Source organism: Nannospalax galili, unplaced genomic scaffold (assembly GCF_000622305.1).
Source record: "Nannospalax galili isolate Female #2095 unplaced genomic scaffold, S.galili_v1.0 scaffold410, whole genome shotgun sequence".
NCBI lineage: Eukaryota > Metazoa > Chordata > Mammalia > Rodentia > Spalacidae > Nannospalax > Nannospalax galili.
In genome coordinates, this window is record NW_008329143.1 from 769,490 (window position 1) to 787,127 (window position 17,638).

Consider the following 17,638-nt stretch of genomic DNA (forward strand, 5'->3'; position numbering starts at 1 on the left):
GATGAGAATACATTCTAGAACTAGCCCAAATGTTAAGATGGATGGGACAAAGCTCAATTTTTGAGCCTATCAGTAGGTTTGGCCCAACCAGCTTTGTCTATAAGGAGTCAACTTGATAAGATTTAGAATCATCTAGGAAATACACCGATGGGTATGTCTGTGAGGATGTTTCCAGATAGGCATTTCTAAGGAAGGAAGACCCATCCTGAAATGTGGGCAGCACCATACCATGTGCTGTGATCCAGAATGAATAAAAGCAGTAAAATGAGGAAGCAGACGAACACCAGCAGTCACCTCTGTCTGCTTCCAGACAGCTGCCTCATGCTTCGGTCATCATGTACTCCTTGCCATGACAGACTGTATCCCCTCAATCTGTGAGCCAAAATAAATCTTTCCTTCTTTAATGTCAGGTATTTTGTCACAGCAACAAAAGTAACTACCATGAGAGATAAATGTTATCTTGATCTAGGAGAATACATAGCAATAAGAAAGTGAAGCCATGGCCGGGTGTCATGGTACACACCTTTAATCCCAGCACTCTGGAGGCAGAGGCAGGAGGATCTCTGTAAAATCCAGACCAGCCTGGTCTACACAGCGAGCTCCAGGCCAGCTGGAGCTACAGGGAGATCTTGTCTCAAAAAAAACAAAGTAAAGCCAAGGCCTGGTGCCACATGCCTGTTAGTCCAGCACTTAGGAAGCAGAGGCAAAAGAATAAGGACTAAGACCAGCCTCAGGTACACAGGCAAGACCCTGTGTCCAAAGACCAAAAGTAAAAAGGAAATTTAAGATAAATAGCTCAATTTTAAAATGGGTGCAGGATACTCTACCAGACCACTGCCCACACTGTTATCATAGCTTCGGAGAAATAAAGACACATATATACATAAAACCTCTATATTGAGGGGCTGGAGAGATGGCTCAGAGGTTGAGAGCACTGACTGCTCTTACAGAGGACCCAGGTTCAATTCCCAGCAACCACATGGCGGCTATGAACCGTCCTTAACTCCAGTCCCAGGGGACTCCGAAGCCCTCTTCTGACCTCCGAGGCATTGTACAACATGGGTGCACTCACATACATGCAGGCAATACACTCATACACATTAAAAAAATGATAATTAAAAAAAAACCTTCTATATGAATGTTTGTAACAGTACCATTCACAATAACACAAAATGAGAAACCCAATGTCTTCCAGCTGATGGGTAAATATAGTATACCCATACAATGCTGGGTGTGGTGACTCACACCTCTAATTCCAGGCAGAGACAGGAGATTTGCTCCAAGTTTGAGGCCAGCCTGGTCTACTTGAGAGTTTTAGGACAGCCAGAGCTACAGAGTAAGACCCATCTTAAAAGCAAATAGGGCTGGAGAAATGGCTCAGTGGTTAAGAGCACTGGCTGCTCTTGCAGAGGACCCAGGTTCAATTCCCAGCACCCACATGGTGGCTAACAACTATTCATAACTCCAGTTCCAGGGGAATCCGATTCCCTCTTCTTACTTACACAGGCATTGCACGACACAGGTGCACTTACATACATGTAGGTAATACACTCATACATATAAAGCAAAAATAATAAAATATTGTTTAAAAAGCAAACAAAAGTTCTGAAATCAGAAGCCACGCATGTCGGCACACGTCTATAAATCCCAGCACTCTATAGGTTGAAGCAAAGAGGATCAAATATGCAAAGCTACTATGGGCTAAATAGCAAATTCAAGACCAGCCTGAGCTACATGGCAACAATGTCTGAAAAAAAAAAAGGTTCTGAAATTATATAGTGGTGATGACTGCACAATTTTTTGAATATACTGAAATAATCACTGAATTGTGTTACTACAGCTGTTAAATTTTTCAAATGAGTCTCTGGCAAGGCATTTTGAAAGCATAACAAATACTGCAGAGAGGTCAAAGCACATGAAGTCAAAAAAAGGAAAGTATTTGTTGCCAATGAGGTAAAATTGTACGACTGCAAACTTTACAGGGTTCTGAAAAGGCAAGATGGCTCAGTGGGTCAAAGCACTTACTGTACAAACCTGACCACCTGAGTCTGATCCCTGGATCCAATGATGGAAGGAGAGAACTGACACCCCCAATTTGTCCTCTGACCTCTACACATGTGTCACGGCATAACTGCATGAATAAATAAATAAACTACTTTTGGAAACCTTGTAAGTTTCTGAGGTAGAAACATAGGCCAAATACAGTGCATTAGGGAAAACTGTGCAGGAAACAAAACAAGACTGGCAACAAACTGGATTATTTTCAAGTCAGATTCATTCCAATCTGATGATAGAAAAATTTAATCTAAATAGAAATAAGAACAGAAAAGTCATGTGAACATATGGTTTTATCTGGCTAAATAGGATTTTATCTGGGTATAACCCAAGGCATGGGTTAGAGGGTAGAAAGTACAGCTATTTTTCCAAGACTACAGAAGATAAAAAAGATGATATTGAGCAGGAGGCAGAGGCAGGTGAAGCTCTGTGAGATAGAAGTCAACCTGGGGCCAACTGGGGCTACAGCAAGCCTCTGCCTCAAAAACAACAACAAAAAAGATGATATTGAGGGGCTGGAGAGATGGTTCAGTGGTTAAGAGCTTGAACTGACCCAAGTTCAGTTTCCAGCACCCATATCAGGCAACTCCACAGGCACCAACATTCACATTTCCACATACCTACCCACCTGCAGATAATTAAAAATAAATCTTTAAAAGAAATTGAAAGAGAAGCTTAGATAAAGTAACTTATACGAAGTGTCTTCTGCCTTACTCCCCAGTCTTCCCAATTAAGTGTGGAAAGTGTATACATCTGAGACACTGCTATAAAAAATGTGTGAATTTAGTATTTTATTTCATGTGTATGAGTATTTTGCTTCCATATGTATGTGCACCCATGTTGTACAATGCCCACTGAGACCAGAAGAGGGCACTGGATCCCCTGGAACTAGAGTTACAGATGGTTGTGAGCTGCCATGTGGGTGCTGGGAACCAAGCCCAGGTCCTCTGGAAGAACAGCAAAATGCTCTTAACTGCTGAGCCATCTCTCCAGTTCCACTTCCAGCATAATTTTGAATACTGTGCTAATTTTGCTATCATGATATCACCAATAGGGTTCCAGTATTTTCAGATTAAAAATTTATCATATAAAAGTTAGCCAGACGTGGTGGCGCACACCTTTAATCCCAGCACTCGGGAGGCAGAGGCAGGCGGATCTCTGTGAGTTCAAGTCCAGCCTGGTCTACACAGTGAGTTCCAGGACAGCAAGTATCAGGAAGTGTCTGCCCCCTCCCTTCTAACACTGAGCCAACATCATCTTCTGACAGTCCAAACAGCTTACACTATATGAAGAAAAAGTACTCAAACTGTGTATCATGTTTAAACCTCATCACTCAAAATGAGAAAAAGATACTTAAAATGTAAAACCCAAATTAACAGAAATAGATATACTAAAGTTATAACAATCCACAGGTAATTTTTAGTTATCAAAATCACTGGAAAGACAAACAAGGCAGAAATAGGTGGGAAAAGAGTGGAATAAACAGAACCCTGGAGCCAGGAATAAATGTGACAATTTCAGTTATTTGGATTTGATTTTTATTTTATATACAATTAATCACTCCAAAGCCACATAATTACTCAAACCAAAGTAATTTCAAGTATATTAGAAAAGAAAGTCAATAAAGCATGAGACTGTAGGGGAAAAAAAGGCTGCATTAGCTACAGAATTAAATAAATTCAGAATAATCAGTGTTTTTAGTGCTGCCAAGTCAGGAAGAGATTTATATGTAGCACCTTTGCACACTGAGACATCTTGCTGGTCCAAGGTGATTTTTATAATGAAGCAATTCCCATCTCAATTTCTTTTATGCAGAGATGGTCTGACTTACAAAGGTATGACTTACATGTTTTGACTTTACAATGTTGAGAAAGTGATACCCACTCAATAGAATTCATACCTCAATTTTTTAGCTTTTTAGGGTTAGTGATAAATAGTAGGCTATTCTCTCATAATACTAAACAGTGACAGCCAGCAATCTTCCAGTCAGCCATCCAATCATGAGAGCAAACACCTAAAACTCTACAATATACTATGGAATATTCAACAAATTATAGGAAATACTGTATATTATAAAACAGGCTTTGGTAGGCAAACCCAGTGGTATATGTATGTAATCCCAGCATTTGTGAGGTAGAAGCAAGAGGATCAGGGGTTCAAAGTCATCCTCATAGCAAGTTTGAGATCAGCCTGAGCTATGACATAAGGCCTCTGGCATACATCTGTAATACTTCTTTTGCTGGATGTGATGGTGGCTCCTGGCTTTAATCCCAGCACTCGGGAGGCAGAGGCAGGCAGATCTCTGTGAGTTTCTGGCCAGCTGGGGCTATAGGGCTATAGGGCTACAGGGAGACCCTGTCTCATAAAGACCACACACACACAAAAGCTACTTCTTTACAACTCCAGCTCTATTCCTTTTCATCCTTTTCATTGTTCAACAACAAAGAAAACCAAGTCCTAACCTCAAAAGACAGTAAAACCTTCTCAGCCTTTGTGAATAAGATGATATTCCACTGGGAGCCACAACTTATGTAACATACTCAGCTCAACAGCAAACCAAAGTAAGGCTTGAGACACACCCAGGGATTTTCATATTACTCAATATTTGTCCTATAGGTTACCTGTGCCACTTAAAGCTCTTGATTAACACTTTCAAGCTTGTAATGTGATACCAAAAACAAAAGGACCTTTTATTTACCTTGTTCCCAAGAAGGCCATTAATGGCAGTTCAAAGTCAAAAGCTCACCTTCCAATCCTAGTACATGTAGATATAGGCAAGAGTGCTAATGCTAGTAAGTTAGAAACTTTTGGGTTGAAGAACTCCTGCACCTAAAGCTCAGGGAACATTTCAGAAGAGGGAATAGAAAGATCACAAGAGCCAGAGGACCAGGAGGGGAAGGGAGAAGAGGGGAGGGGGAAGGGAGGGGAAGGAAGGGAAACAGAGACAGAGAGGGGATGAGGAGGGAGGGAGGGAGGGAGGGAGGGAAAAGGAGAGAAAGAGAGAAAGAGAGAGAAAGAAAGAAAAAGAAAGAAAGAAAGAAAGAGAAAGAAAGAAAGAAAGAAAGAAAGAAAGAAAGAAAGAAAGAAAGAAAGAAAGAAAGAAGAAGGAAAAGAAATTAACTTCTGGGTTGATATTTTAAGACAGGGGCAGGCTGGGAGATGGCTCAGTCAGTAAAATGCTTTCTGTACAAGCACGAGGAGCAGAGTTTGATCCCCAGCACCAATGTGAAAAGCTAGGTGAAGTGATGTGCCTATAATCCCAGTGTTGGGTAAGCAGAGAGAGGGATTTGGGTTCAGTAACAGACTGTCTCAAAGTAAATTTGAGTGGAAAAAAAAGTCTTTTGACCTACACAATCTTGATGTTTTAATACTAATAGACTTTGTCTGTCTATATTATATAAACAGTTACATAATATTACAACTAAAATATTTTCACTACACTATACTGCAACTACGACCACAGACTAAAGAGAAAAGAGACAATTGACTGTGTGGTCTATCTACTGCTCTCATTCAAGCAAAAAATAACCAAGCAAACCACTGCACAGTTATAGAGAAAGTTCTGTTATGTCCTCTTGTGAAGGGACTTATCAATTTAACTATCCAAGTATGTGAGAACAGCAGTACTCTTAAATGCAATTACTTTATTAAGCACTACTGAAAGAGGATAGAAAAAAATCTATACTTTAATAAAAAGAAGACAAATTGCTAATGAAAAGTTATTCTGGAATATTAACTCTACAGAAAGAACAGGACTGATGGACTGATAAGAGAATGTGAAGAATGACAATGAGTTACAGAATCAAATTCTACCTGGAAAAAAATTACACAAGTTCTCTGTGGATAGAAATTCCATACTGATGTAATAAAATGTGACAAGCTCTTCTAGAGACCACCTGACTTGGAAAATGAAATTGAGAAACATTAGCTTGAGGAACTTGCAAAAATTAGGCTGGACAATAAAGTGTGACCTCTAGCCAAATACATTACATCACCAAAACAAAATATGAAAATTAAAGTTTCAGAAAGGACAAAAACTATTTCCTAAAAAACAGTCTGACAGGACAGAGAAAGATAGCAGAGGCAGGGGGTGAAGAGGAGGAAATGGCATTTGCTTTTGGATAAGAATGAGTCTACTAGCTGAGTATGGCAGCCCACACCTCTAGTCCTTGCACTCAGGAGGCAGAGGCAGGTGGATCTCTGTGAGTTCAAGGCCAGCCTGGTCTACATAGTGAGTTCCAGGACAGCTGGGGCTACAGGGAGACCCTGTCTCAAACACACACACACACACACACACACACACACACACAAAGAATGATCCTAGGATGTCACCAAGCAGATTAGCCTACTGCCAAGAGGGTTTAACCTGGCAATCACCTCAAGTTCAGGTCTACAGATTCTAGGACAAGCTGATACCCTTTCCTGCCCCAGATTAGATCTCAGTGCTACAGATTCTCACAACTGTTTAGACACCTTTATACAACATCACAATTGTAACTAATCATTGTTGTGGATGGAACACATGTATCACAGTATACATGTGTTGGTCAAAGGACAGTCCTGTGGAGGAGATTCTCTCCTTCCACTTTTATGTGGGTCCCAAGGACTGAACTCAGGTGGTCAGGTTTGTGTGACAAGTGCCCTGCATTTGCAATTTTTATTTAACGTCTTTCTTTCCCACCAGACTATAAATTCTTAGGAACAGAGACCAGTTATCTTATTCATGATTTTTGTTTGTTTGTTTTGGTTTTTTATTTTTTTGGGGGGACAGGGTCTCACTAAGTAGTCCTAGCTGGCCTGGAACTCGCTATGTAGATCAGGCTGGGATTAAAAGCATGCATCACCAGGTCCAGCTTTATTCGTGATTATTTCAGAACACAGTATAACATTAGGAGACTGGGGAGCAATCACTCTGTTCTCATTGGTGCACATATGCACACACAGGCATGCCCATGCCCAGGACTGCACATAAAATGAATAAATAAATGTAGTCATTCATTGATGGGGTCATCTTGCCTGGGCAGGGCTGGAGGCTAAATTTTGGCTCATCTTATTTCTAGTCTTTCCTAGGACTATCCATGTGAATTTCTGAGGGACACAACATCCTTTCTATAGATATGTCTACCTACAACAAGGGTAAAAACTGAATTGTATTTTTTGACCATCCCTTGAAAAATACAGTAAGAAATAAATAAAACAAAATAAACCTAAACAAGAAAGAAAGAAAAAGGCAAGGCAAAGATTATTGCCTTACAGTATGTTACCTTTATTATTATTATTATTATTATTATTATTATTATTATTATTATTTTTTTTTATACATGTGTATTGCCTGCATATAGGTAAGTGCACTTGTGTGCAATGAATGCCTGCAGAGGACAGAAGAGGCTGTTGGGTCCCCTGGAACTGGAGTTACAGACAGTTGTTAGCTGCCATGTGGGTGCTGGGATTCAAACCCAGGTCTTCTGCAAGAACAACCAGCGTTCTTAACCACTGAGCCATCGCTCAAGCCCCAGTATGTTACCTTTTATGTAAAGAAAAAAAGAGTGACTGCCAGTCCCAGCTACTCAGGAGGCCAGGAGGCAGGACTGCTCAAACCTAGGCAAGACAGTAAAACCCTGATTCTAATTACATACATAGGGGCCAGGGCAATGGTTCAGCAGGTAAAGACACCTGCTATAAAACATGACAAGCTGAGTTCCATCCCCGGGACTCACATGGTGGAAGGACAATCACAAGTTGTCTTCTGACCTCCCCTACCACACACACATACAAAATAATGTAATAAAGAAATTAAAAATAATACATACATATACAAAAATGGCTAGAAATACCTAACACAATGGTAAAGTGCTTCTCTAGTATCTACAAGTATCTAGAGAGAAAGGGAAAGGAAAGAGAGGGGGAGAGAGGAAGAGAGAGAGGAAGGGGAGGAGAGGGAAGAGAGAGAAGACAGGGAGGGGGGGGAAGGAAGGACAGAGAGGGAGAGGGAGAAGAGAAGGGAGGGAAGGAGGGAGGGAGGGAGAGAGGGAGGGAGGGAGGAGAGGAGGACAGAGACAGAAAGAGACTTGCTTGTACATGTAAAAAGAAAGCAAAGGTAGTGAACTGGGCAGAGGGGAAGGGAAGGCAACTTTTCAGTGTGTAACTGTATGACCTATTTTAAAAAATGAAAACGCACTAAAAAATGATTTAAAATGAAAACAAGCTAGGTGTGGTGACTCACACCTTTAATCCTAGCACTGGGTAGGCAGAGGCAGGTAGACCTCTGTGAGATCAAAGCCAGCCTGGTCTACACATTGAATTCTAGGTCGGCTGGGGCTACAAGGAGACCCTGTCTCAAAAAACCAAAAAAAATTTTTTTAAAGAGGAGCTGGAGAGATGGCCCAGCAGTTAAGAGCACTGGCTGCTCTTGTAGAGGATGTGGGTTCAGTTCCCAGCACTCAAATTGTGGCTGACGACCATCCCTAACTCCAGTTCTAGAGAATCTGATGCCCTCCTCTGGCCTCCATGGGCATTACATATATGTTGTATACTTACATATATGCAGGCAAAACATATACACTAAATTTTTTTTAACTTAAAAATGAAAAATCATGAGCCAGGTGTGGTCTCTAATCCCAACATTCAGGGGTCTGAGGCAGGAGGATCAACATGAGAGGAGGGAAGAAGGGAGGGAGGAAAGGAAGGAGGGAGATGGGAAGAAAAACTACCTGTTCCAGAAAAAAGGTTTCTAACTTCCCTACGTTACATTCCCAATCCTCCCCTGTATCTAAGGTGTCAAAAAGCAACAATAAAACAGACCCAATTCTATACTATGCAGCCATGAAAAAAACAGGCAGATCCTAGAGTACTGCTGACAACACAAAATAGGGTCACACTGCCCAAGTTCAAACCCCATCTGTGCCACCTGGCTCTATGACTGAGTTACATTTCTGTTCCTCAGTTTTCTTATTTCAAAAACAAACTGCTGGGAAGGTTCAAGAGAAATTACATGGAAACTACTTTGAAAAATAAGGAGCCAATAAATACCATTAAAGCAAATCAAGTAACAGATATTACAGTAGAACTAAGGAATTCAACCTATGGACAGATTGCAGTGGGAGAAACATACAAATCCATGAAATGAAGACCAGTCAGTGCAATATGGTGAAGCCCCATCTCAAGGATTAATTTTTTTTTTTATTTTATGTGCATGAGTGGACCACCTGCATGTATATGAGTGCACCCGTGTTGTGCAATACCGCGGACGTCAGAAGAGGGCTTTGGATTCCCCTGGAACTGGAGTTAAGGACGGTTTGTAGCCGCCATGTGGGTGCTGGGAAGCGAACCCAGATCCTCTGCAAGAGAAGTCAGTGCTCTTAACCACTGAGCCATCTCTCCAGCCCCTCAAGGATTTTTTTTTTAAGACAGGGTATCACTATGCAGCCCTTGCAGGCCTCAAATTCACAAAGATCTGCCTGCCTCTGCCTCCTGAGTGACGGGATTAAAGGCATGTGCTAACATGCCCAACCATGAAGCCGTATCTCAAAAAAAAGTTCCCATATACATAAGTATATGCAAGGAACATGAAAGTTTCAAGTTACTAGGACTGGAAGAATTTTATTTTCTGGGCAAGGGAGATGGTAAAAGCATGGTAGGTAAAAGCAAGATCTAAGTTCTAGCTGGTACAGCCCTCTGTAATCCTAGTACTCCTACAGCGAGATGGGAGGTGGAAACAGGAGAATCACCTGGAAGCTAATGAAATAGCCTGGAGTACACAGTAGAGCAGCAGAACAAAAAAAGACCTGCCTCCACAAGGTGAAGGCAAGAACCGACTCCCTAAAGTCCTCTGCATGCACACATGTGCAGGCACACAATAATCTTTTAAAAAGAATTTTATAGCGAGGCGTGGTGGCACAAGCCTTTAATCCCAGCACTCAGGAAACAGAGGCAGGTGGCAAATCTCTGTGAATTCAAGGCCAGTCTGAACTACATAGTGAGTTGCACACCAGCTGGGGCTACAGGGAGGCTGTCTCAAAGAAAAAAAAAAAATTTTTTTTTTCTTTCTGTACTGCTTTTCCCTCTAACTTATTTTCTTCTCTATACTAGGGACTGAGCAGAGAGTCTCATACATGCTAGCCAACCCGTCAATCACTGAGCTACATGCCCAGCACCCTCTCACCTGTTTTCAACTCCAGCCAAAATAAACCCACATAGTTTCAATGCCACCTCACCTTAAAACACTTCAGGTTTCCACTACACTTGGTACTGGATCCAAACTACCTACCAGGCTGTACTGTGCTGGCTCCTGTTTACCGCTCTGGTGACCTCATCTTTCTTTACTGCAGCCTCAGAAGTCATCTTCTCAGAGGCTTTTTCAGATCATTCTGAGATTGAACACAAGGCCTTGTGCATGCCATGCAAGTGCTTTACCAATGAGCTACATCCCCAGCCTTCTTTTTACTTTTTATTTTGAGACAGGATCTCACCCATGTTGCCCCAGCTGCCCTTAAACTTTGTGATTCTCTGCCACAATCCCCCAAGTAACTAGAACTACAGACCCACGCCACTGGGCCTGGACGAATCACTCTTATTCAAACAAATCTCTTTTTTTTTTCCAGTGTCTTGTTTCTTTCATAAACAGTGCCATAATTTGAAATAATTTCAGTTGTTTTTGTCTTCCCTAGAATGGAAGCTTCTAGAGGACAGGATATTGTTTACTTTTATATACCAGTACCAGGGCCTAGTACCACACAATACCTGATATAGTCAGCACTTAAAGAATTTTAGTGAAATGAACAAAACATTATCCCATATGATGTAGGTACTAAAATAATCTCATTTATGCCAATTGTCACTATAAAATGTAAAGCTTTAAAATATTACTGCATATTATTTTACTAAATCAGTCTTGGGTTTTGTTTCTTTTGGTTGTTTTTGGCTTTTATAGGGCTTGGAGTTTTTTGTGGTTTTGGTTTGTTTGGCTGTTTTTAATATTTTATTTATTATTTTTATTTTATGTATATGAGTGCTATGCCTGCATGTAAGTGCACTGTGTCGTGCAATGCCCAAAGAGGACAGAAGAGGCTGTTGGATGCCCTCAAACTGGAATTACGGACAGTTGTTAGCTGCCATATGGGTGCTGCGATTCGAACCCAGGGCCTTCTGCAAGAACAGTCAGTGTTCGTACCACTGAGCCATCTCTCCAGCCCCTGACTTTTTTTTTTTTGAGACAGGGTCTCACACTATAGCCCAGACTGCTCTGAAATTCACTATGTAGCCCAGACTGACCTAGAATTCATGACAATCCTCCTGCCTCAGCCTCCAAGTGCTGGAATTACAGTGTGAACCACTGTGTGCATCTTAAATTACTCTTCTGAGAAATATTTATGTATAAGCCACTGGCTTTAAGTTTTTTCACTTCTTTTTTTTTGTATTTTTTTATTTTATGTGTATGCGTGTATTGCCTGCATGTAGGTAAGTGCACTTTTTTCACTTCTTTTTTTTTTGTATTTTTTTTATTTTATGTGTATGCGTGTATTGCCTGCACGTAGGTAAGTGCACCCGTGTCATGCAATGCCCTCAGAGGTCAGAAGAGGTTGTCAGATCCCCTGGGACTGGAGTTATGGACAGTTGTTGGCTGCCATGTAGGTACTGGGATTCAAACCCTGGTCTTCTGCAAGAACAACCAGTGTTCTTAACAGCTAAGCCATCTCTCCAGCCCCTCACTTCTTTTTTAAAATAATTGTTCTTATTTATTATCGTGTGTATGTCTGTCTGTCTGTCTATCTGAGTGCAGGCATGTGTGTGCCATGTGCATGTGGAAGTCAGAGGACAACTCTGCTACTCTTTCCACCCTGGATTCTGGGGATTAAGCTCAAGTTGCTATTCACATAGTAAATGCTTTTACCTATTGAGCCACCTCACCAGTCCAAGCTATTACACTCTGACACACAGGAAGAAAATAATTCATTAAACACCATTTACATAAACATTAAATGTAGCATTATATGTAATTCACTGAATAAAGCTTCAGAAAACCATATACTTGATAAAAGACATGTACTTTGGCTCAGGCTTTCAGGGCGGCACTGGACTTGGTGGGGGCCATGCTCGCCCACTGGCCACCGCTTCAGTGTACATCTGAGGGTCTCCTTATGTGTCCTAGGATGACCTCTCCATCTGACCTTCCTGCATCTGGAGCGCTGAGATTACAGGCATATGCCACCATGCCTGTGCCTGCTGAATTTACTACTAAGTTTTTCTAGGATCTTGGATCTTGCTGTGTAGTTCAGGCTGGACTGGATCTCACTGTACATCCCAACCTGGCCTTGAGCTCATGATCCTTCTGAGCGCTGGAATTATAGGTATGCACCACCACATCGTGTGGCAATTATTATTTGTGCGTGTCTATGTATAATAAGCTTTCATATAATTTAAGATTTGCTTTGACAAAAAAATTATAAAATGCACGCCTTTAATCCCAGCACTTGGGAGGCAGAGGCAGGTGGATCTTTGTGAGTTCAGGCCAGCCTGGTCTACATAGTGAGTTCCAGGACAGCTGGGGCTACAGAGAGACCATGTCTCAAAGACAAAAAAAAAAAAAAATTATAAAATGTCAGCAGCTGCAAATCCTTTATAAATCTCCAGAATTTTTGATTTGTACCAAATTCTCAGATTAAGTTCATAGAAAATGTGGAATGAATGGAACATAATCCATTTTTCCAAATAAAAGATTGTATTAATGAGAAAAAAAAAAAGACATTCACTTTGATTTTTCAGGTCAGTCTCATAAAATAGTAACTATTTTTACTATGACCTTCTTTTCCTAAACTACTAAATAGTGGGGGTGGGGGGTGGTATGGGGGTAAAGGGTATAGTTTATAGCATGTAAGAAGCCCTGAGTTCAACCCCTAGCAATCCATAATCCAGGTGTGATGGCACATACCTATAATCCCAACACGGGAGGTGAAAGCAGTAGGATCCTAAACTCAAAGGTCATCTTTGACAACCTAGCAAGTTTGAAGCTGTATAGAAATACACGAGACTTTGTCTCAAAAGAAAACAAAAACAGCAACAACCAGCAATGCCATTTACTATTTGCATTCTTAGTTTTTTTTCCATAAAACCAACAGCAGTGATTTTTTTTTAAAGCAAAATTAATCGATTAGGGAAAGATAACTCAATTATATTACCAACTCTACATTATCACAAACTCCAGTAGTATCCCAATATAACCACGGTCATTAACCAGGACTAATAACCTATAGATGCGGGACATTCATATAAACGATCACTAAGGGAGCCCCAAAGTGATTTCAAATTCAAGAGGGTTGAAAACCGATGTATGTTGTAATAATAGCCCTGGTTACTAGACTTACAGGCCAAAAGCATGCCATCCTCCTTGACTCCTTTTTCTTTCATTTCCCAAATTCAATGCATCATTAAACCCTATTGGTTTCCATCACACTACATAAAAATTCTGATACTTCTCACTACCTACCTCTACCAACACCATTCTGGTCTAAGTCACTATGCCTTGCTCAATTACAACTTCGTTAACTAGGCTTCTCAATTCTACCCTTGTCCTTCACTACCTTCTCAAGAGTGCTGTTAGAATGACCCAATTAAACCATTAAATTGCATTCTGTCATGTTTCTGTTCCAATGATTTCCCTCTCAAAAAAAAAAAAAAAATCAAAGTTCATCCTAAAGTCTGGAAAGCTGTACATGATCTGCCCACCTCTGATCATTCTGATCTAATGTCCTACTATCTAACTACTGCAGCCTCACTGACTGTCTCTCAAACACACCAGACATACCTCCACCTCAAGGCCTCCTGCTCCCTTTCCTAGGAACGATCTTCTGCAGATATCCATGGGACTAACTCCTTTATCTTGCTCCTGGCCTTTAGTCATCCTCAAGACTCTACTCCTGGCCTTCATACCTAAAATGTCAACTCCTCATCCTCACACTCTCACCATACACACCCTATACCCACTTCCCTACAATATTTTTCTTCTTAGCACCTACTTTCTGTCTAACTACAGAATACATTTCATTCATTTACTGTTTACTGTCTGCTTCCATATACTGTAGATTCCATGGTATTAACTAGTGTACCCTCACTACCTAGAACAGTATCTGGTATAAAGTAAAGGCTTACTACTTGATTAAGTAGATGAATGAATAAACTTGGAATGAACAAAAGTCAAACTACAGAACAAGTTAACCAAGAATAGCTAACTGAAAACTGGGTGTGGTAGATCAATCATGAAATTTCAGCACTCATGAGGCTGACAGAGGAGGACTGCCATGAATTCAAGGCCAGTCTGGGCAACACAGTAAATTGCAGGCTAGCTTGGGATTCAGGATAAGACCCTGAAAACTCAAAGGGATAACAACATATAGCTAACTACAGATACAGATCAGCAGCTCAAACTTTCAGAGAAGTCTTGCACACCATATATGTCTTAGCTGCATCAGGGCACAGTGAAGCAGGTTTGAAACTGCTACTTGACTGGTTTGGTTCCTTCCAAATTCACTATTGATTTTCAATCAATCAAGGAATTCTGGGGAAATAAAACCAAAAAAACTGCAAGTGAAAAACATGACTGCTGGGGCTGGAGAAATGGCTCAGTGGTTAAGAACACTGGTTGTTCTTGCAGAAGACCGGGGTTCGAATTCCAGCCCCCACATGGCAGCTAACAGCTATCTGTAACTCCAGTCCCAGGGGATCCAAAAGCCTCTTCTGACCTCCTCGGGCATTGCACGACATGGGTGCACTTACCTACATGCAGGCAATACATGCATACACATAAAATAAAAATAATAAATAATTTTTTTTATTTTTTATTTTTATTTTTTGGTCTTCTTGAGACAGGGTCTCCCTGTAGCCCCAGCTGTCCTGGAACTTACTATGTAGACCAGGCTGACCTTGAACTCAGAGATCCGCCTGCCTCTGCCTCCCAAGTGCTGGGATTAAAGACGTGTGCCACCATGCCTAGCAATAAATAAATTTTTTTTAAAAAAATGACTGCCTACACATTATGAGCTGTGCTTGAAAGGAAAATTCATAAGGCAGATATCAGAAGATAAAGTTAAGGCTAGAGTTCTGAAGTAATACTGTGCAGACAAGAGAAATCAAAGGATTTTCAAAACCAGACTTTCACAAATCAATTACATGGCCAAAATCTCTCTAAAACTGTTTTCAATACCCTGTGAATATGAGGGCTACTCCAATCCATGTCACTATCAACTAGTTTTAAGAATGAAGCTGGGCCGGGTGTGGTATTGGTAGATTTGACTCGGAGAAAGGAAACAGAAGCCAGGTGTGATGGTGGAGAAACCATAATTCCAGCACTCGGGAGGCTGAGGAAGGAGGATCCCAGTTCAAGGTCAGCCTGGGCTTGTCCGACATGTACAAAGCACTGGGTTCCATCCCCAGCATAGCATAGACAGGAGGATCAGAAGTTCAAAGTCTACATGGTCAAGTTGGGGGCCAGCTCAGGTTACATCAGACCCTGTCTACAAAAAAAGGGAAAAAAAATAAAAGATCAGTTGTACCACAGCTTCAAAGTGAATTTGTGTCATGAGATATTATACAACAGTTTTAAAGAGTTAAAAAAAAAAAAAAAAAAGGGTGAAGAGGCTGGGGATTTAGCTTTGTTGTGGTACAGCACTTGCTTAATACATCCACTACCTAGGTTCAATCTCCTGTACCGAAAAAAATAAATTGATAGATGATAGATGGATAGATAGGGATTGATTCGTAGATGAGAGATAGGTAGATAGAAAGGTAGGGAGATTGATTAAAAAAGACATAGGTAGATAGATAAAGAGATGATAGATGGATGAGGGAACACATAATTTGTCAATGGAAAACAAAAACAAAAATCAGGGCTGGAGAGATGGTTCAGCAGTTAAGAGAGCTAGGAACCAGGTTCGAATCCCAGCACCCACACAGCAGCTTACAACTGTCTTGACTCCAGTTTCAGAGGATCTGACGCCTTCTTCTGATCTCCATGAGCACTGCATGTCACGGGTGCACGTACATACATGTAGGCAATACACTCATACACATAAAATATATATATACACATATATATATATATATGTATATATATATTTTGGTCTTTTTGAGACAGGGTCTCCCTGTAGCCCCAGCTGTCCTGGAACTCACTATGTAGACCAGGCTGGCCTTGAACTCACAGAGATCCCAGAGTGCTGGGATTAAAGGTGTGCGCTACCACGCCCGGCCTAGTAATGTTCTTTTTAAATCAATTCATGGATGGATGGATGGATGGATGGATGGATGGATGGATGGATGGATGGATGGGGGAACATATAACCCGTCGATGGGAAAAAAACAAAAACCCTAAATTCATGGCCTTCAGGAGGAAATAAATAAATAAAAGCATCTACAGCATAATCCAGGAAAGGGAGGAGACGGATCTCCGCTTCTCCAGAAAATCCCAAATGATACCTCACAAGGCACATGGAAATGGCCCTCGTGAGGCGCAGGGCGAGGCGGGTTCGAGTGCTTCAGGCCATTCAGTGTGTGACCTTGAGAGTCCTGAGTCAATGGAGATGGTTTGGAGCGCGCCCCGGCACCCAGCAAGCTCCATGCACAGGAAGCCCATGACGCTCCCTGGAACCTGAGAACAGGTGCGGGCGGGCAAGGCAGGGGCCTCGAGAGCCGCCCTACCCCCCGGGTCGCGGGCCCTTCCGGGCGCCGCCTAGGCCTCGCTCCCTTCCCCAGCACCTGGTGCGGCCTTCCCGGCTCAGCCCCGCAGCGGCCCTCCCGCCTCCCCGGCCCACACCTCGCTGAGGAAGCGGGTGATATCGTAGACTCGCCCGTGGATCACCATCCACGTCTCCTCCGCGGAGTTGCGCTTCGCCACCTCCTCCAGCCGATAGTAGGTGACGGGGGCGTCGCCGCCCTGTCCTTTCCCGTCGCCGCCGCTGGCCCCTGCGGTCGCCATTGAGTCCGAGATGCCTAACCCCCGCCTCTGAGTTCTGCGATTAACTTCCTTCAGCCAGAGGCCGCGTTTGGCTCCGCTCGGATTCCGTAACCGGGTGAAGGCCTGGTACCACGTCCAAGCAGCCAATCAGAGTCGCCCAGACCCTCCAACCCTGCCAATCAGATACCGTGATTTTGGACCGGCGCCTGAGCGTGGCCTAGTGACAGGTGTCACCCCAGGAGAGGCTTTCTTGCAGAGTCCCTTTTCTCTTCCCGCCGCCCTGCAGCCCCCTCCTCACGCGAAGATCCTTCTCTGACTCCGAGGCCCGAATTGCTGCCCCGGAGTTATGGGCTCTCCGTCTCCCCAAGGCTCCCTTTCCTGGGCTGTGAAATGGGTGTGATAGGCCACCTCCACCCTCTAGTATGAAAACCCTCAGCACATAGCAATCGCCATATAAATCAAAACTGGCCTCAGGCTGCCACCACTACTAACAATGATTTTTAGACGAATTCTTTGGTGATCAGGACTTACCTCCACTATTTTAGTTTCCACATGACCTAAAAAAAATTCTCTGGAATTCCAAGTTTGGTTAATATGTGATGCTGTGAACTACTTTAACTGCCATTCAAACTGACAGGCTGA

The 17,638-nt window shown here is 42.2% G+C and overlaps 1 protein-coding gene across 1 annotated transcript in view; it reads right to left on the reverse strand.

Moving 5' to 3' along the window:
- LOC103734736 (cytochrome b5 type B) overlaps positions 1-17,093 on the reverse strand; it is a 44,516-nt gene extending 27,423 nt beyond the window's left edge. Inside the window, exon 1 of the mRNA XM_008833821.3 lies at positions 16,856-17,093. Within this exon, the coding sequence (XP_008832043.1) occupies positions 16,856-17,017 (162 nt within the window). The 5' untranslated portion in view covers positions 17,018-17,093. The remainder of the gene's footprint in view (positions 1-16,855) is intronic.
- Between the last annotated feature and the right edge of the window lie 545 nt (positions 17,094-17,638).